The 22,339-nt window shown below is 38.6% G+C and overlaps 1 protein-coding gene across 2 annotated transcripts in view; it reads right to left on the reverse strand.

Moving 5' to 3' along the window:
* tle2b (TLE family member 2, transcriptional corepressor b) overlaps positions 1 to 20,373 on the reverse strand; it is a 49,010-nt gene extending 28,637 nt beyond the window's left edge. Inside the window, exons 1-4 of one of the 2 annotated variants that reach the window (XM_082139692.1) lie at positions 20,306 to 20,373; positions 19,425 to 20,206; positions 11,599 to 11,696; positions 9,821 to 9,884 (exon numbers count right to left, since the gene is read on the reverse strand). In XM_082139692.1, coding sequence (XP_081995818.1) covers positions 9,821 to 9,884; positions 11,599 to 11,696; positions 19,425 to 19,448 — 186 coding nt within the window. In that variant the 5' untranslated portion in view covers positions 19,449 to 20,206; positions 20,306 to 20,373. The remainder of the gene's footprint in view (positions 1 to 9,820; positions 9,885 to 11,598; positions 11,697 to 19,424; positions 20,207 to 20,305) is intronic. The other variant, XM_082139693.1, reaches the window with a different exon arrangement.
* Between the last annotated feature and the right edge of the window lie 1,966 nt (positions 20,374 to 22,339).

The raw sequence follows: 22,339 nt of genomic DNA on the forward strand, positions 1-22,339 counted from the left end.
TTGTATACAGTCTTTGCAGTTCTTCAGGTTTAGCTATTTTCTATTATCATTTCTATGCTTATCCTTTATATATGTTTTGCACGGTTTATGGAGCAGATTTCACTGCAGGTTGTATTATGTATATAAAAGTGTATGTGACAAATAAAGATCTTCAATCTGAATATTATTCTTTCAAATAAAGGCAAAATTCTCATTACAAATATAAAAATTTAAAAAAATAAAAAAATAAAAAAATTTCAAAATTGAGAGAATTTGTTGAATTCAATAAGAATGCTGACTGCTATCATTTTCAAAAAAAAAAGCAAAACTGTATGAAATTATAGCTAAATTAAATTTGTTTAAGTGTGTCAGGAGCAAATGTGTTTAGATACGTAATTTTGTAAGTTTTCTTCACAAAAAAATATTTAAAACTTACAATAATAAATTAAATCGTTTTTTATTTGTAATAATAGTTGGAAATTATACAGCAAGCATGTTTTCAGCTATTATTGCTATTTAATAACTGATTTAATTTATTTTAATTAATTTACCATTTTAAAATTAATACTTTTTAAAAAACAAAATACTTTTTGATTTGTAAATTATTCAAATTAATTTAAATAAATCTTTTTATCAATGTAATGAATAACAAATACATTTGCTCTTGACAGAAAAATGATTATGTTGCTAAAAGTCAAGTCAACTTCATTTATATAGTGCTTTTAACAACACCGATTGTTTCAAAGCAGCTTTAAACAGTGATAATAGGAAATTAAAGTAACAGTAAAGTATATATTTATTTATTTATTTTTTGTGGTGGGGCCAATGAAAATTGTCAGGATAAGAACACAGTTTTATTATGAGGGAAAAAAGTCTGTGTGTGGCGATGCAAAAGTTTACATAGCATACATGTGTATTTAAGCTCATAACTGAAGGTGTGTGAGTTTCACCATGACATGATGTTGTTTTTTGTGATTGTGTTGTTATTCTGAATATCAGTGGGATTTTGATACGCTTTTGGCTCGTAATGGCTTTATATTCTTGCGTTCCCTCGTCGTGTCTCGTTGTTATATAAGCTCTCTCATGTTATGTGCATTCTCATTCTACACCGTGAGTGTGTAATCCCCTGAGTCTATGAATGTGTGTGTGTGTGCGCGTGTGTGTGTTGTCTGGAGCAGATTGCGCGCAGCATGTGGCGGATGTAGCGGGGCTCAGTGCGGCGGAGGTTCAACAAAGCCTCTCCTCCTGCCGCAGCCGTGGTGTGTGTGCGTGTGTTTCTCTTTGCAATGCGTGTGTGTATTAGTCCTCGGCGGTCTAACGAGAGGCAAAATGTACTGGGTGTCCCTTGGTTCAACCCGGCAGCTGTTTGCCATCCGTCGCTCGTACACACATCCTGCTGTGTCGCTGGACACTCGGCTCTTGCTGAAATCTCTGTATATGTGCGTGTGTGTGTGACAGTCCACTCCTGTACTGCATGCAGCTGTGATCTTCTAAGCTCAGACACATTGATTGGCTCATCCTGATCCAATAACACTAGACAGGCAACATTGATGAGATGTAATTTCCATTGGGTTATACTCTCAGGATCATCGCATCAGCCATGACCCCATTTACACCAAACAGCCCAATTTGAATTGACTGATATAAAAATAGCCACCCTCTAAGCTCCAAAAAAGGAAATACTAAATATATTTGCACTTCTAGAAAGAAATGCTAGAGTTTACGAGGAAAAACTGAATTTTAGGTTTAGATTACATTTACACGACAACAATGTAATAAAAACGTTTGTGAAAAGCTTCGCATACAGACGATAACTTCGTCAAAATGATCCCTGTTCACAAGGATCCATGAAAGCGACTAAAAACGCTGTATTATTTATGCCAGGCCAGTAGATGGCGATGTCACTTTGTAAAGAAACACTACATGCCAGTAGACTGAACACATAACACACATAGACACTATATAAACTGGACACAGCGACCCCATAGGTTTCAACGGAGAAAAGTGAAGCAAATTAGAAGCACTCATTTCCTGATTGCCGAGCGAACTGCGCAGACTCAAACTGAGCTTGACGACGTGGATGTGACGTGAGCAGCCTGTCTGACAGTTTTAAGTCTTCTAGTAGCTGTGCCAAGAGAAATCTGAATCATTCCCTTCCGAATCTTGCAGAGACGGAGAGCGTGAGTAGGAGCTGTCCATGAGCTAGGAGCAGGAGCAACTTTATGACTCTCTATGGGCTTCTCCCTTGACTTTATCGGACTTTATGCCTCCACGTCCCCCCGATTGACTGCGAGCTTCTCCTCCTGTCTATACGGTAATTTCCAGAGAGTCGCGTGGTTATGACGCAATCGTTAGCCTGTTTTTACAAAAACTGCTTCTACGTGGCCATAACGTAAGATACAAGGTAATGGAGCATTTTATACATTGTCGTGTTTCTTTAGAAATAAATAATGGACAAATGGAGTCTTTAAACGCCTCAGATGTAAAGTTATTCGCTGTCAAAGTGACGCCAAAATGAATGGGAGTCAATGGGATGCTAACAGCAGGTGAAGGCTTGTTAGCCAATGGCGGCCGCCGGGGGTGGTACGGAAATCGAGAGCTCGATTACCCCCCTGATAACACACATGCATGACGTCACCATTTTCACAAATTCACATTTTAGTAGTTTACACGGAGACTATAACGGTATCTTTTTTCAAAAGTTTGCATTTTCAGACCCCCAAAACAGTGTTGTTGTGTAAATAATAATCTGAAAGTAAACAAAAGACATATAATGTCTTTTCCTCAAAATACACAGATTCATTCTGATGTTAATAGTGTTGCCATAGAAACACATAATTCAGATTCTGAAAACATAATTATGGTAAATGCGACATGGGGTGAATTCAAGATGTAAATGCTGAGCATTCCACCTGTGAAGGTCAATGGGAGATTTTAAGACTGTGAACTGTTCAACCAAAAAGAAAATTATGTCACATGTCACTCCAAATCTGTATGACTTGTTTCTTTCTTAGAAGAACACAAATGAAGAAATGTTGAAAAATGTTTTGTCTATACAATGAAATTGAATGGGGTCCAAAACAATATTGATTGGACCCCATTGACTTTCATTGTAGTGACAAAAAAAAATGTCACGCAATATCTTTTTGGGTGTTTCACAGAAGAGAGAAAGTCATACAGGTTTTGAACGACATGAGGGTGAGTAAATGATGACAGAACCATGATAAGTTGTGCATTAAGAAATTCATTGTCTTCTTAAAGGCACACTATGCAATATTTGTACCTTAAGGGGGTGGTAAAATTCTACACTGCTCTGTCCCTCCTTGTAAAAACGGTCGGATGATTTCCGCGTTCTATGAAGCCCCCCCCTTCAAAATACACAATGGGCTCAGATTGGTTAGCTGGCCCAGTGTGTTGTGATTCGCTAACCGCCAAGTGCACGTTGTTCGGAAACGTCACGCCCCCTAATCTTTACCGGTAGTTTGTGCTTCAGTAAACAACGGCGTCAATATTGCCATACCAGTTTGAGCCCGAATCAGACCCAGAGAATGTTAGTGGAGAGGATCGAGCAGAACCTGTTCAAAAACGGCTGTTAAAGGACGTTTCAGAAAGGTATGTTTTTTAAGACTGCAGATCGCTATATGACACTGTTACTTTTGTATATTTAGAAACGATTGTAGCTAAATATCTGTCGCCTGAACTATTAATCCAATACGAACACTAAACATTGGCTTTACAACAGTAGCCAAATCAAACACAAAACCATGTTTAGCATGCCTGTAGATAAACAAGCATGTAGATAAACAATACATAAAAGCTATAATCAAAGAATAATTTACACTGATCACATAAACGACAACAACCACGAACATTCCAAGTTCGCTGCGCTGGTGATATTAAACAGAAGTTTGTATGTGTTTGTCGGATAAGTAGGCTATGAATTAACGTTAGCATTTAACTAACTGGTTTGTGGAGCCAAACAGCGTTGTCCTTCGTTTACTTCCTTGCTACAACGTAAAATTAACAATACGAACTATTACAGGAAAACACAACGAAGAAAAATAAATCATACTTACAGGTTGTGGCCCGTAAACAGTTTCTGTTTTTAAACTTGGAACTGCTCCATCTTTCAGGACTAGCCGTTGTGCGAATCCTTCATCGGAGGAGGGGTTTATGTAAATATTGGGCTTAGTGATGTCAGCAAGCCCGCAGGAATGTCGTGTAGTCCCTACTGGCCGTTTTTTGTAGTTCTTAGAAATTGATTTCTTTAAAAGCAAATATCTCCCTTTGCTTTAAACTTTGAAAGTTGTAACTTAGCAGATGTTGTTTATGCTCAAACAGCAACATTACACACTAACTAAAGTTAGAAAAGTGAAATCGTTTTTTTACCACCCCTTTAATATAACAGCTTCGAAATAATTTCGATGGTAAACAAACTCATAGTAGGGCGCCGCTGGCAAAACCAGCAATGCAGGTTTGAGAAGTGGCGCCCCCACAAATCTCGCGAGAATCACGACTTGCTTTATGGCACGACGTCACATAAATCAACAACATATGAAGCAGCCTCTATGGAAGACACTAGCACGCATTTCAGACGTGAATCATGGCAGAGTTGACGAAGAAAACGAAGAAAGCGCGGTTGAAAGAGTGCAGAGACGGCTCTGTGTGAGTGGCATTTACGACAGTAACGTTAAATACAAGTACTCCACAGCGACTCTAGGGGTCGCTGTTTGAGAAAAACTGAAACTGCATAGTGTGCCTTTAAATCCAAGACATTATTTAAATCAGCCACAGAAAAAGCTGTACCATAAATTATTTCATTATACTTCCTTTTTTCCCCAGACAATAAAGTGACATTATATGAAAGCCACGAATGTCGTAAGTGACAGTGCTGCTGGCGGCTGTTCTTGAATCCCAGACTGAATTATGAGTTACCTGGCAAGTTTCCTGACAGACGGAGGAAAATTGTGAGTGCATTATCAGCCACACAAAACCAGAGCCGTGATTCATAGAATGCCAATTCATATCAGAGCAATTATAGATTAAGTAAATTGCAGAAAGCCATTTGATTAAATTGAATTTCAAATTGAATAAAACCTTGAATAATTAGATAAGTATGAGGAGTATAGCAAATTTCTGAAAAGGAACACTATTAACTGAAATGCAAACAAATATTAATGTGTACAGCAACACTCTGATAATAATATCTCCCATTTGCTCACTTATATGCATATAATGTCTCAATTCTTTCAGTTTAAAAGGAGACTTTCTCCTGTTGCTAAGATTTTTCCTGAGAAAAAGATCCTAGTAATCTAGAAGAGTTTTAGAAGAGATCGAGAACCAGGGCTGTTACGTCCTCAGTACTGTTCCAATTCAAAGTTCACATTTACCCAAGTACAGTTCAAATCCCCAGATGTGTTCTTGCTCCGCCCCTTTTAACGAGGATGCATTGAGAGGTGACTTGTGCGACATTGAGACAGCCAGGTATCCCAGAATGCATCTCGCACCAACTAGCAAGCGTCAATGGCAGAGGAGAAAACCCGCATCATTTTAAAAATACTACTGCTATATTTTAACGAACTGTAGTTGTAAGAGTTTTCAGGTGAGAATGTAGTTGTTTAAAGCTCAAATGTGGTTTATTAATAAAGATAGCGACTACTTAAATTTTCTCCGACGTTTTCGGAGTTGTGACATCCAGGCGATCGATCACCAGGTGCTCAGCGCTCATGTACCAGCCTTACCTCGGCAAGTCATAAGTTAACCTCGACATTTGCCGCTGGCTCTGATGTCTCTATAATGGTTAAATATGAGATAATTCATCTTGTCTATATCTAAGGGCAATATGTGAATCTATTATTTGTTCCCGGGCATATCGTTTTGGCTGAGGGCAAAGTTAAGTTTCATAATTTTACATATTTAAATACTGTTGTAGGCTACTAAAGCGCTGACTTTGTATGTTTGGCTGAATTGTTTGCCTGTCTTTATTTCCTATTGTATAAGCTTTTATATTTATACTTTTTTAATGGTTATTATTGCTCATTAAATCTGACATTTAACAAAAAAAAGACAGGGTTGTGTTTTATGTTTTATTCTTTTTATTTATTTTATGTTTTATTTTATATTCTTGGTATTGAGAAACGCTTAATAAAAGTGCAGTGGAATGCAAAAATGCATTCTATGTGAACAACCACATAAGATGCAATACTGCCACCTACCATGTTGGAGTGTCAACCAGATAGTTACTGCCACTTGCTTATTTAGGATGTTATTTTATGTGTAGTATTAACATGATATATACACTGTAATTTATGGTTATCATCATACAGGTATATCGCGACACCCCCTAATATCAACAATGTGCTCAGATTTGCCAAGATACCAAAGTAAAATTAGACATAAAATATCTCAAAGGTGCCAAAATCTCAATATGAACTCAAACATTTATCATCAAAATTATCTGAGTTATCCGCACTAATTTTATAGCTCTATATTCTTACTGTATGTCAACAATTGTCTCATAAAAAGATTTAAGAGCAACATGTGAGTTGAATGATACATGAAAAATGACAACAGCAAAGGTTTCGTGAGCTATTAAAGGAGAATAAAATGTTCCTCTAGGTCTAGGTTGTTGACCAACATACCATGATGGATAAATTAAAGGTGATATCTGGAAACAGAAGTCCCGACCCAAACTCTCGGCATTGAAATCAAGCTTGCGTGGTTAGACGAAAATGTTTCAAGCCTTAATAGTTCAAAGTGAAAGTTCAAAGTGAAACTGAAAGTAAATTAAAGATGTTTCGGGAAAAAAATTATCATTTTAAATTGCTTCGAAAATTATCTTTGCAATTAGCTAACGGAGCAGAAATTGTGCACCGTAGCTTTAAATGAGAGTTAAAGTCAAACTGAAAGTAAATCAATGTATTGCACTGCTGCTGCTGCTGTTTGCTTAACAATTTGATTTGTTTGGTTTGGAAATATCAGTTATTTTCCATCACAGGACATCAACAAGCATCAAAATCTCTCAAAACAGGAGCAATCCATTAGTATCTTTTTTTTGTTTGTTTAAACCCTCTGCACTCTTTATTTCTCTCTCTCTCTTATTCTCACACACATGGCAGCACTCAAATGTTTAGCTCACAAAGAAGTAATCGTTTTCAAATGCGTCTTATCCTTTCTGCCTTCCTGGTTTTGCCCTTCTCTTCATCTCTTTCTCCTGTTTTTCTTTCTCTGCCCTCGTCTTTTCTTCGTCTTACTGTATCCCGCTGTGTCTTTATACTGTCTCTCTCACTCTGTCAGTTCTTCTCCTCTTCATCTTCTCTATCAGCCTTTATCTTCCCCTCCTCTTTCTTATTTTTTTTTACTGCTGTGTTTCAATCACCGCGCTCTCTCTCTCTCTCTCACTCACTCTTTTACTCTCCTAGTTCGTCTTTGCCGCTGATCTCTCCTTATGTTCTCTCTCTCTGGCGCGAGGGCAATCTGTGACAGTAATGTTCGGAGGCGAGCAGAGAGCATCAGACGGGTGAGTCGAGGCGGGGGTGTTACTGCAAAAGCAGCGCATTAGCCCCCTCGTTCGCTCCATCTTTCTATCCTCGGCCGCCCCAGGGTCTGGATTACACATAACGGTCACAGAGTGACCATGTAGACGGTCGCTCATTAAAGGCTAGATCATGATGGCGCATCAGCAGACACACATATACTGCAATTCACAATCTGACACTGATTTCCTGAAGCGAATTCGTACCTCTGTCTTCCACATGAGCATCATAGCTCAATATATCAAGACAAAAGCCACAACTTCAACAAGCTTTTTTAAGCCATAGCCTTGTTATTTATATTGCGATTTAATATTTAGGCCTAACTATATTATTAAGAAAGAGAGTTGGATCAGGACATGTCAGAAGCCAGATTCGAACTTGCATTAACATAGTTCTATATATTAGGTTCTTTTGTTTCATTGGATAGACAACTGTAAGATTTTATGGAAGGAGAGATGTAATGTCAAAGGCCAGATTTGAATCTGATTCTTCTGAATCTGCACCATGGCTCAATATCCTTCCCTTGGGTCATTTTGTCCCGAATCTCTTTTTTTTTTTTTTTTTTTATGTAAAATTGAGTGTTCATCAGAGGGGTCCAAGACCTTAGGGCTTTTGTCGCACTTGAACCACAAACCTCTAAACCTATCAAATCTCTAAAATAACAACAAAAAAATCTCCCAAAAAATTTCATTTAAAATAGAAAACAAATGATCAAAATGATATAAAATAAGTTTTCTGGACAATAAAAATGTAAGTATAATTTTAGGGATTCGGGTCATTTTGACCCTTGAGGGAAAGATGTGTTACAAAGTGTGAGGTAAGTGGTCATGACATGAGAAATCAAATTTGCCTTTAAACCATTAAAACAACCTGCAATTTGTATAGCCTAAAACGTCCTCCTCATTATAAACAAATAACTTATTTAATCAAGCTCCAAAAAGACTCGTTTTACACATTGCAGGATCTGTGAAATCGCACAGGCAAAAGCATTTGCATATGACTGCCTCCAGAGCAAGACATCGACGAATAGTTATTCATCATCGCACTATAGGCCCCGCCCACCAGAGTTCAGTCGCTTAACGGCTGACGTTTGCTAAACTAAATGTGAGCGTCGCAGCACGTCAAAAGCAAATAGAACCCATTATAATCACTGACGCTGTCTACACTGGATACAATATACAGATGCGTGTTCATTTTCTGACATTCTCCACACACTTGAGTCACTTGAGACAAATGGAAGAGTGAAAGAGTGTTCAGTTAAAAACAGATCGTTTGTGTTTCTGTATAGACTTCAAAAGGATTCCAGTGTCGAAAACAAGTGGATGGTTTATTTTAATGCCATCCCGGATCGCATCGGAGGATTTTATGTTTGTTCGGAGCATTTTGTTTTTATAAACGAGGCACGGTGTAATGGAGAGTTTGCAAAGAAACTTTTGTTGAAAGATGAAGCAGTCATCTGTATTGAATCTGACCGCAGCTTAATCACAAACCACAAGTAAATGATTTCATAATGCTTTGTCAGTAAATTATGGTTTTATATGGATAAAGTCATCAAAACACCTTACTTTAAGACCAATGCCACAACTCAAATGTTTTTGAAATAATTTTTGGGGAGTTTTGCATAGTGGAGAGAGAGATAAGACTTTCAGCATTGCTCAAAATATGAGGAGTGTGTGCGCCAGCCATTGCATCATGGCACCGAACGAGGTTTTTAATGCTTGAATATCATCCAATTCACTGTCTCTGTTGCTTTTGCTAGCCAGGAGGCTAACGCACCATCGCAAATGAGCTCAGAAAACTATTTCATGCCCATCATCAACATATAAATCATTCACTAAAGAGAAACAAGAAGAACACGCAGTCCTCCGTTTAGTCGTCAAAGAGCACAGAGAGAAAAATGTGGTAAACTACAAATGCATTCAAATAAGAGGGAAGGCTGTTGAAACAAGTCTTAGTCTACATGGCAGGTCTAGCGGGCTAAATATAGCCTTCTGGGTTATCTGCTTTCTGCAAGCACCGAATTGCTGTTCCCTCTCATTATTTACATGTCTGTGCTTGCGATCTTTGTTTCTCTCTTCATTCCATCCTCCTCTCTTTCTGGCTCTCGCATATCACCCGTCCTTCTCCCTCTCACTTTTTCATCTCCCCAACCCCTATCGTCGTCCCGCTGACGTGTCCTCAGGTTAACCAAACACCCCCTAACATCAAATCAAACGCAATCTCTCTTTTAAATACAGAAGGGCTTTTATGCTGTATTTACTGGAGCGTACGACAGATCTGACGATATGAGGGATGAACAAGCTCACCATGATATAGTGTCGCTGCATCTCTGTCTTCTCGCTGGCCAACTTCTCACACTCCAGCTTGAGACTGTGAAAAACACAAAAGAAAAATATGAATGAAAAACACAGTAGAAAAATATATAAATTGTGCAATTTTGATGTTAATTTAATGCTAACGACTTAATTTAACATGCTAAATCTGACATCACGCTGACTTCCCTGAAAGAGCCGTTCACATGCTGACACTATGCAGATAGTTCACTTAATCAGAATAATTCAGTTTACTTACACAAATCAAAACAATCTGATTCACTTAAATGAATCAGAATGAACCAATTCATTTAAAGGAATCCGATTCAATTAAATAAATCAGAACAAACCAATTCATTTAACTGAATCAGAATAAACCAGTTCACTTAAAGGAATCAAAACAATTTGATTCACTTAAATGAATCTGAATGATTCACCTCACTTAAATGAATCAGAATGACCAAATTCACTTAAAAGAATTAGAACAAAGCAACTAATTTAAATTAACAAGAGTGAACCAATTCACTTAAATGAATCAGAATAAACCAATTCACTTGAAATCAAAACAACCTGGTTCACTTAAATTAATCAAAAGAATCCAGTTTACTTAAATAAATCAGAACAAACTAATGCATTTAAATTAGTAAGAATAATTCAATTTACTTACAAGAATCAAAACAAAAATGACAGAACATGGTCAAAGCTTAGTAAAAAAAATGGCTGAAATTAATCTTTTATCTCAATGAAACTAATGTACTATATTTTAGTTCGATAATGTTTTTTATTCAATATTTTGTATTTTTAGGGGATTTTATGGTACTAAATTATATTTACGCTGTATTTATAATCCATTTATTCACTTATTGAGCATAGACCTGAAAATGTAATTTCCAACTTAAACAGTCGTAAATCTTGAATGCTTTAGAGCACAGACTTAAGTATGATCTCTTTTCAAAGACGACACTTGGCAGATTATTGCTGAAGTGAAAAAGAAAAAAAAAGTTAACTTAAAAAAAAAAAGTTACAGAACTTTATGTTTATTGTTCTGAAAAATGTGCAAAAATACTATTTAAATTTTTGTTTGGCCGCAGTACCAACATTTTTCATTAGATGAAATTCTTCTCCTATTAATTTCCAATGCGGTCATTTTTGACTGCGAGGAGCACAAGTGTGACAATTTTTTTTCAGTTCGAATCATGTCCATGATTTTTTTGTGTTCACATAGCAAGTGCCAAAACCTATACCAAGTTTCGTACCATTCCGATGAAGAAAAAACAGATGTTACATTTTCGGTCACTGCACCAGAGGTTAAATTAATCAGAACAAACCAATTCACAGAAAGAGAACAAGAATTAATCAATTCACTGAAATCAATCAGAACAAACCAATTCATTCAAAGGAATCAGAACAAATTGATTCACTTATGAAATCAACACAAACGAATACACTTAAACGAATCAGACTTCTCTCATGCTACTGACAAAGGTCAGATCAGCAGAGCTTTAATTATTGTTTCAGTTTGCTCAGCTGTAACAATGTAATATAAAACCACGAATTCTTGGGAAAAGTAGCTTGTTGTTTGAAAAGCCAGAGTGAAAATGTGGTTAGCACCATCACCACTTTTAGTCAGTTACTCTCCAACACGGGGGTGAACGTACATTTCAGTGAATAACACATGAAAATGTTGATGTCATACTGCTGTGTACAATATAGTAGCATTATCAGCCAGTTATCAGCCTTTGGAAGAGATAAATCAGCTCGTACGATCTCACCTGTGATACTGAGCCTGAAGGAACTGGAACTCCTCTTTAATGCGGTCCAGAGTCTCCAGCACCGTGAACTTAAATGACTGTCCAGGCTGCAGAGGAACCTAAGGAGAGCGAGAAAGAGATGGCTTAAAAATCAGTAAACAGCCCTCACTCTGTGCTGGGAGATTGGACTGGGTAAATTAATTTATCAAAAGTGACTCATTGAAATACAAATGAAAATGTGCTCCCACCACATTATCTTTGACCTTGGCCTCACTACAAACACTTCATGCATTTTTAGTAAGAGAGGAGAGACATTTTGATAACAGTAGCACTTCTATGGGGTCGTGTTAACCCTCATTCTGCAAAGCTCTCACAAGATTTAACCCAAACTCTTGGTAGTCACGAATATGCCTCCCAATCTCAAGAGAAAATCATTTATTTTAGATAAGCAGCTACGAGTATTGCATGGAAATTGTACCGTCAGATATTCAGAATTCAATTTGTCCTTCCAAAAATACTATACAAACCCAGCATGATGATTTCTACTTTATTAATAATTAGAGAAAATGCATTTCTTTACTAAACCAAAAACTATAATGGTAATGCAGACGGTTCACTATTATGAATCTGAATTCCGAACGAACCAATTAACTAGACAATGACATGAATCAGATCATGAACCAGTGTAGTCCGATTGTTGAACAATGAATCTTATGAGTCACCTCTTCGTAGTGAATCAAAAACAAACTGCTTGACCAGTGGAGTCTAATTCCAGAAAGAATGACTCCTCTGGTTGGTTCTTTAAGTTGAATCAAAAACAAACCACTCAACCCAAACTAATGACTCTTAAGAGTTCATTCTTTTAAGTGAACCAAAAGAGTACAGGCATCTGCATCGTAAATGTCTACTGACCTACTATATAGAAGTCGAATACAGTATGTGAAAACTAGTACGTCTGAATTTGCAGCATTCATAAAACAGTAAAGTACCTAGATGATTTACTACTTCCAGTGAGAATCTGAAGTGTACATCCGATGGACACTTAACTATCCCATGAGGCCACGGGAGAGGAGTTGTGAATGGCAGAGAAGCAATTCAACTGACACAGTTGGTCGCATGACAATGACAACATGGCGGATGTAGTATACGTCCGAATTTCACTCACACTACACAGAACATACTCTTTAACAGTCACAAAGTTCTTTTTAAAATGCAGTAGCTACTTGGAGAGTGTGCGATTATGGATGCAGCTAAAGAGTTTAGACTAGTTTGATTCCTGAATGAATGATTCTTCTGAGCAGTTCTTTTTAGTGAATCAAAAAGACTAACGAATCAATTGCAGAGATTACTGAAATAAGTGCGTAGTACTCTGAATTGTTTAACACGTTACCATGTTTACCACACCCACACATTTTCCCTCTGAAAACATTGCATGCGGGCCCATCTATGAGCAAGACCTACATGCTTTAATCTGATCCTACTTCTCCTCCTCATTAAGACCAGAGTCCTTTCCTTTGCTATTTTTAAACACGTTTGCCATTCTGTCAGCTGCTTCCTAAAATGGCCGCCTTTGTCCTGCACTCCTCTGGGCTTACAGTTCTCTCTCTGAAGCTCGCTGTCCGGTGAGCGGCTGAAGATTGGCGGTTTCAGTAGGAGCTTAATTAGTCTAGACAAGCGAAATTCAATTAAATTTCAATTAGGCTAACGGTGGAGGTCAGACACTCGGTGAGCTTTCGAGTAATTAAGCTGCAGGAGAACAGCTGACTGGATGAGTTCAGTACACACCCCACAGTGTTTGTGTGTGGATAGAGGGAGGGGGAGCGTCATCATATCCCTACTGACCCTCATTCATTCAAACACGTGTGTGCGTGTGTGTGAGTAGTAACTATCCTGAACGCCACACCACAACACAAGAACCAGGAATTAAATATTACTGGAACGTTTAGAGGAAGTGTCTCATTTAAATTACTGTGACAATTGAATCATTTCTCCAAAAATATTCAATTTTTACATTTTCTGAAGGAAATGTGTAGTTTCTGAGCAGAACCAGCTTCCACAATGCTAGTGTTGTGAATGGTTGCTAAGCATTTGCTAGGGTGTTGTGCTGTGTTGCCACGGTTTTCCCATGGAATTGGGTTACTTTTACACTGTCGCCGTGTGGTGCTACACGGTTGCCAGGCTGTTGCTATGCAGTTGCTAGGATCTTGTAATGCGGTTGCTAGGATGTTGTGGGTGGTTGCCGGGGTGTTGCTATGCGGTTGATGATGTGTTGTGGGTAGTTGCTAGAGTGTTGCTATGTAGCTGTCAGTGTGGTGTTATGCAGTTGCCAGATAATTATTATGCGGTTGCCATATTGTGAGTGGTAGCCTAGGCATTGACTACAGTTGCTAGGGTGTTGCTATGTGGTTGCTCAGATGTCGTGAATGATTGCCAGGGTGTTGTGGGTGGTTGCCAGAGAGTTGTTATGCAGATGCCAGGGTGGTGGTATGTGGTTGCTGGGGCGTTGCTGCACATTTCCTGCACAGTTGACATGTGGTTACTAGGATGCTATGGGTGATTACCAGGGTGTTGATAAACAGTTGCTCAGATGTTGTGGGTGGTTGCTAGAGCATTGCTAATGCATTTTCCGGAATGATGATAAGTGGTTGCCAGGGTGTTGCTATGCAGTTGTTAGGGTGTTCTGGGTGGTTGTTAGGTGGTTACTTACTGGCCCAAGAAAAAAAAACTGTCCTATCAAAACACTTCTGTTTAGCTATGCATTTACTGAATGAGCACTGTGCCGCTGTTCGTCCGACTGTACTGTATTGTATTTCATTTGATTTTTCTAAACTGTTTTAATTATTCTTGTTTCTTTTTATTATTTTAATTTCTTCTATGTAAAGCACTTTGAATTGCCATTGTGTATGAAATGTGCTATATAAATAAACTTGCCTTGCCTTGCCTTGCCTATCAGGTCTGATGGTCAAATGGTGCCGAGTGATTTACATCAAAACAATGAAAATGCTGAGTATTTTATGAGCAATAGTAATTAGCACTGCAAATAACAAAAAAATAAAGGATCTTTCTTTGCTTTTAGTTATTATAAAAATAGATTCGTTCGGACTATTAAATTTGGAGGGATTCACAACACAGTACAAACATACATGCAAAACTTGCATATAAAAAAAGAGCGTCTGTTTAGACACAACAGTGTGTGTCGGACAGAAGGAGGGGGAATCCTGAAATCCAAAACTGATCCAGTTAATCTGGACGGAGGGGGACGAGGCAGACAGCAAGCCATGTGGGACAGCAGCTAGTCAATCACAATTTAGACGAGCTGCAGCAGGCTAGCCTAGAATTACTGGAGATTATCTTCTAAGGGAGGTCAAAGGGGGAGAGAGAGATGAGCAGATCCCATAACAATGGTGGGAAATGAAATCTCTCCCAATCGCCCACTCTGATCATCTCATATATCACTGCTCGAGTTGCTATTTTGGATACAATGTCTTAAATCGGCTTGAAGGAGGAGACACGTCGAAAGAGTAACGGCCGAGACAAATACGGAGCAGTTTTCAGCTCGCATCCTCGCAGACAGGCTGGGATGGAGACATCCATGAAATAATCATCCGCTGGTGAAATATTTAGTGCGAAAAGGCGCACGAATAGATGAGGATCACCAGAGAGTGGGAGGAAGAGAAGTGTCAGTGTGATCTCGGGGGGATCTGGGTGAATGTGTGAGTGCGTGTGAGTGTGATCTCGCACTCTAAAAACTCGTCTTTCTTTCCTGCCCAGTCCTGCAAGACCTTGTCCCCACAAACCGACTACAATTCCCAGGATACAATCATTTCGAGGTGCTCGAGTTCAGCAGGTACACCTCAAACCGGCTCATTAAACGACTCTCCACTTCCACTTTTGCTCATCATATCTGAAGCTTTCACCTGATCTTAAACCCCATTGAATGCTGGACATCGGGTGGCTGCTCGGGACTATATCTTGGCGACTCAATGACAATGCGGCTCTGGAGTGGCTCGCTTTGTGAGGCAGAGTAAAAGCCATCGCTGTCCAATACTGGATTAGGAACCGTGGATTGGCAGGCAGAGAAAACAGCTTTTATACTTTACAGAGTAAATCGCCAATGGATTTAGCTGAAAAGAAAGAAAGAAAGAAAGAAAGAAAGAAAGAAAGAAAGAAAGAAAGAAGTCCTTATATTTGTGTTTCCGACCAACACGAAAGAGAGACAATAAAAGAGTGTGAAGATATGAAACCAAATTTAACATCCAAATGTGGCCAGAATAAAAAAACATTTATTAAAACAATACGGCAGTGAGTAAAAATGAGCAAACCAGCCCAAACTATCAGCTCATTAAATGAGCATATGTGAATTTTGTGGCCATGGAATTTGGCCACATTTTTCACTTGGCCATCACATCAGTGCAACAGAAAGATGGCATTCACTCTCAGACACACACACACACACACACACACACACACACACACACACACACACACACACACACACACACACACACACACACACACACACACACACACACACACACACACACACACACACACAATAACACTAAAAAACATGTATGAATAAAAGTTACAGAGAATCAGAGAATCAGAGAATGTATGAACTGTCAAAGCAGCTATTAAGTCATGATAAAGGGTTGGGAAGTGAGGAAAAGAAATTTCAGGTGCCATATTTATTACCAGAACTAACTTAACTTTTAGTTTGATTACAAAAAATGTAATAAAAATCCAAACTGTGCATTTTTTTGTGAATCAAAAACACACTGACTAGTGTAATATAATTCTCAATTTGAGTACTGAACTAATTACTCTTAAAAATGTGATTGTTTTTAGTGAATCAAAAACATTCACTTCAACCAGTTTAGCCCGATTTCCAAACAAATGACTCTTACAAGCCGGTTTGTTTTAGAAAATCTAGTCTAATTTCCGAACAAATTAATCTGAACTTGAGCCTATTCATTATACTGAATTAAAAACATGCAGACCGAGCAATGTAGTCTGATTCCCAAACAAATGCTAGCCAAGATTTTTGGGGGGTGAATAACGAGCATGACCTTAAATATAGTCAGATTCTTGAACAATGAATCTTTTGAGGCGGCTCTTTTTAATGAATCAAAAATATACGGCACAATAAGTCTAGTCCGATTATCAAATGAATAAATCTTATAAACCGGTTCTTTTAAGAGAATCATATTTCTGAATGAGCCGTTACTGGCTTATTCTGGCTTGCTCACTGAACCGCTTTTATCATATCTGAAACTAAATGACGAAACGTTGATGAACCAAGGACAGTTGAATTTTCTCTTTATGCCATCTTCACCATTAGATCATGAACTCAGTAACCATATAAATGTTCTCATCCTGATACAACACGCAAGCACCTGCCAAGAAAGAGCCATAAATCCACACACTGCAAACACAGGTACTGTTAGCGAGAGCGCAAACTCGCCTCGTGTGCTACGTGCGCTAACACACTCATATTACAGCCTCTTATTTGTATCGGGTTCTTGTTGTGTCAAACATATCCACAGACCTCCTGTACAGACAGTTCATGTTTCTTACACCTCACACATGACATCTATGGACTTCTCACCCTTGAATGTTGACTGAATACCAGCATTGCCTCTAGACTCTTAATATCCAGGCCTAAAAACATGCAAAGTGCGTTCTGTAACAGTCGGAAACTGAAGGTGTGGCTGCAGCGGATTATGAGCTTTCCCTGCCCGGCTTTTTTTATTGTTATTGTTTTTGGCTCAGAAGCACGGAGCACAGTAAACCTCCTCTCATTCCACCTTCCAATCCCCCTGCTTCAGATAACACTAACCACAAAAATCCAGTGGAACCAATTACCAGTCCTCCGGATGCAGTTTGCCTTGCAAATCAGGCTTAACCCTTTCAACAGGCAGGTATGTGCAGACTCCGACACATGCAAACACACTCATCTCACACTGATAGTCTCCATCTGATTTGCACTGCATGGTGTTGAACGGTTAGACAAAACCACTGATGGATTTACCTCTGAATAGTACAACTTTGAAGTGTGCTAAAGGTATGGTTGCCAGGATATTGCTAGGTGGATGTTAAGGATTTCTAACTGGATTTAAGTGGTTTTTCTAGGGTGTTTTGGTTGGTTGGTTCAAGTAGAAATGAGTATACTCTTTAGCCATTGAAGAACCATTTTGGGTTCCCCAAATAATATTTTTCAGTGAACAGTTCTTAAAAGAACCATATTTTTTCTTGCGTGAAGAACACTAAAATACTCTAAAGACCTTTTCCACTATAAATAACCTTTTGTCCAATGAAAAGTTTCTATGGATGTTCATAGAACCACAGATGGTATTAAAAGAACCCCCATTTTTAAGAGCAAGTATGAGCAAAAGTAACAGTGATGCTCGGCTTAACTAGAACCGCTAATAAAAAAAATAAAAAAAGCATGTGTCTCAGTGTTTTCTGAGAACTGAATACTCTCACACATGGACTTGATTTCTTAAAAGTTAGAGACAAAGAAAAGGTGTGAGTACAAAAGGCAATGTTTATGCATGGTTACACGCACAGACCTTTCTCACACCTTTTAACTGGTGTAGGTCATGTTTCATAGGCCATAAGGGTCAAAATAAAACCTCGCTGAAGATTTCACTGGTCCTTTGGAGTTTGTTCACGGTTTCATAAAAAAAGCTCAACCACTCAAGCTAGGAACCTCAGGACATGTTTGTATGTTTGTTAAAGGAACATAATGGGTTAAAATACAAACTGTGTAATAAGAATTTGGGTAAAAATCCACTGACAGTTATGTACTTACAGCTGAATCACTTAAAGAAATGTTCAGGTCATATTTCAGCAAAAAAAATAAAATAAAAAAAATTATAGAAATGAAAAAATAGGCAAAATAAAATGCATTTAAAGTCTATCTTATATCTTTAATTTCTAAAATAACAACAAAATATGTAAGTAGTCTCATGAAGAAATGCCTGTGTTAACTCAAACGCAAAAATGGTCCTAAAATGTTTTTTCAATTATGATTTTAAGGTGAAATATGAACCTTTCTGGACAATTCTTTATAGTTTTTGTGAGATTCACCCTATACAACGGAGGTCTATGGGGCAAATATACAACAAGAGACACACTAAATCAGTCTCAAGGGACCTTTCATTCATTAATAAAGACATCTGACGGCTTCTTTGCTGAGGTCTAAGAAAGGTGAGGAAGATGTGAAATGGACTTTAGTCTAAATCTAGATTATCTTTTCTTCTGATAAAAAAGAAGAAAAGTTGAAATGTCTATCATTCTGGATATTCCATGGCAGTTTTGTGAGCTTCACCCTTACAATGTAAGTAAGTCTATGGGGGAAATGTCCAACATACACACTAAATCAGTCAAGGGACCTTTCATTCATTCATAAACACAACTGATGCCTTGTTCTTTCATGTATTACAAGTTTAGGCTTGTACGCTGAACCACACTTAAAACAGGCTGCAATGTACGGCAGATTCTAGAAACATCAATATACAAGACAGATAACAGATGACAAATAAACTTCCCACAGTGAGCCCTATCCAACCCCACCCACATACACACCTAAACCACTCTACATTTGCCCAAATGCACTATGACATCTATTAGAGGGGGCGTTGAGAAAGGGTTATTACACAAACTAATAAAGACACACATTGTGTTTGATTCCTCCCACACAACTTTCTATCAACTGGCTCTTGAGGACACCTGGGTGATATGCGTATGTGCGGCTGAAAGCCTAAAGAGACGTCTCTCTTACATCCAGGCGCTTCATCTGTCCCATTTGTTCATGTGGGAGAACGAGAGAGCGTAGCACTTACCGGGTGTCTGCCCTGTGGGTACATGGTCACCGGAGGGATGCCGGTTTGACGGCCAACGCGCTGACCCTCCGAACTCCTGTGTCCCCCTCCACCAGGGGACAGATCCCCAGATCGAGTTTGGGAACCCGGCTCTGTCCTTTCTGAGCCGCTGAAGGCTGTCAGCACATCTGACGAAGGGTCCTCCTAAAACAGATCCCCTTACTCACACTTAAGACTGGATTTCCCCCCCAGAATCCCCTGACGTCCCACTCCGTTACTGTCCGGCTCTCAGTCCCCACAGATCAGGAGACAGGGAGAAGCAAGGAAATCAGAAGAATCAAGTCCAGCTGTCTCGTCCTTCTGCAAATGTCCCCAATAAGCAACAAAAACAAACACGTATCTCCATTCGAGTCTTCCAACCTTGTAACAGTACCTCTAAACTACAGGGCTTCTTTGCTGAGGTCTAAAAAGGCAAAGGAGAAAAAGGAACGGGCTTTGTTTTTAATCTAAATCTAGAGAGGAAGAAAAAAAACACACAGGAAAGCAGGAAAGAACAGCAGGTCACTGGAAGATCCAGCAGGCTTTTCAGCAGTGAGCCCTAGACTGTAATATATTGTGCCTGTTGGCTTCAACACAAACACGACAGCCTGCTCAAGCTGCACTTAAGGTGGACCAGGCGAGATAGATAAAGGATAGCTACGGAGAGATAGAGACAGAAATAGATACCAGTACATGCACACAAACAAATATACATGATCGTTGCTTTGAACCACCAAAAGATTCATATCATCGTACGGATAGACCTATAGGGGAAAAAACACAAATTAGATATCTCAGTTGTGTTTCCTAGATTAAATGAAGAGTGTCCTGCTTATATTTTTCGACTGAAAAACAACACTTACCCTAGTTAAGGAAGAAATGTGTCTTTTCTACAGCAGATCTCAATGTCTCAAACTGTGCTCAGAATTGCCAAATCTGCAATAAAAAGAGATTTCAATATGCACTCATCAAATTATTCAAATGTTTATTCCTTATATTTGTACTGGGTCTCAATTTATTCTTAGAAGAAATATCATATCAGAGACAAAATTCATACTTCAGTGAAGTATTACTGAGATCACAAATCAGTCTCCTGAGAATTGAAAGAACAACCTCTGAGCAATGAGGTTTGCCTCAGGGGAAAAACAAATCAGAAAACAAGGGATGTGAAAGGAAGAGAACGAGAGAGATTAGGAATGATTCAATTTGCCAGCAAATTCCCTGAAAGCACGGTGTCCAACCTCATATTTCCACGTACGCCTCTGACAGAGGAGCATTTATCTGCCCTTTGAGAAATAAACTTGCAAATGTAGTTGTGATTGCAAAACTCACGTCCTTGATTTATCCAGAATATGTTCACTTCGATTGTTAGTGTGACACAAAATTTCAGTCATCCCTACCATGTTCTCATCTCTTCATCATTCTCTTGTTCTCCTCAGAGGTGTCTCTTGTTAGTCATCCCTCTGTCTGCGACACCTCTCAGGTCAGGTATTGCCCTAATCGCCGTTATCTAATTGTGCGGATTAGACAGGTAATTATTCACACGACTCTCTCCCTTCAACCTATTACGATACTTGTGAAGCTGGCTGAGAACAGACAGACTTCATGGAAATTACCATCTTGACAATAATCTGCCCTGAACTGGTTGGGCTTTTGCATCCTGTAAGAGGTAAACAGGGTTTAAATAAGATAAAAATGACAATTAGGGAAAGAAGAACTGGATAATGTATCACTATAGCTGCATTTACAACTTATTCTGACATTTTGACATATTTTGTCCTATCTATCGATCTATAATCAATAAACATATCATGGTATAAATGGGCTTGTCAATCAGAAATGTACCTGCATGAACACAATTTACCACTATTAATCAAGATCAGCATCTGATTCACATTTGATCCGAATCAGCACCAGTGGCAATTCGTTCTCAAATAATGTGATACAAAGTTCCATCCATGTAATATATCATTTCATTTGTAACAATATAGCAAACAAGACATATTTTATAAGTCGTATTTGTAGAAACTTATAAAAGCTTGTAAAAGATAAAGAGGCTGCTGAATAGAATGTGTCGAGTGTCCTGACAGCTTTCTTGACCAAACTTCGGTCTTATGTTTACCTAAATATAAGCGGGGGAAAATGACGGAAATACGCACAGCAATATCACAAGTCCCGTTGTATTTTATTTACTCTACTTATTTATTCGTGTTTTAGATATAAATCAAGTTATTTAAGTTTTATAAGAGTAAATTACACGAGATAAATCACATCCCTCACCTTTCTCCAGACCACCTTAAAACTTCGAGGCTGTGGAGCACTCTCCAGTAGTTCTCTGATTGGTTGTAGCGACTCATCCGATCTAACCAATCAAACCTTCGGGGACCCACGTTGGTGCTTGACATCAGAGATTAAAGCGGACCAATTGCTGCGTTCGCGGCCACTGATTGGCTGCGGCCGGTGTGCAGCCCAGTCTACAGGGATTGTGGGCATTGAAGTTCCGATTATTCCGCGCTCCCGCCTCCAGCTGTCAATCACGCCGCATAAATGATCACCTATGACCGCTACTGACAAATGAGCAACGTGTAGCATCTAGTGATGACTGCCTTGAACAATTAAGCGAAATAACAAATAAACACTCTCTTTATTCGGTGAGTCATAGTGGCTCTATGATAACATTGTAAATTAATGAGCAGATTGTTTATTAAACTGATGAAAAATCTGTCATCATTGTTCTTCTGCCCTGCTGTTCCAAAACCTGCATGGCTTTTTTTCTCTCTGTGGAACACAAAGGGAGTTATTATACCATTTCATCTTTACCATGGTACCACAGTACTATTTTTGTTAGGCTACATAAAATTCACTGTAATATATTGTAACAATGTTTGTAAAACCAA

This window comes from Leuciscus leuciscus (assembly GCF_965113295.1).
Source record: "Leuciscus leuciscus genome assembly, chromosome: 15".
Lineage (NCBI taxonomy): Eukaryota > Metazoa > Chordata > Actinopteri > Cypriniformes > Leuciscidae > Leuciscus > Leuciscus leuciscus.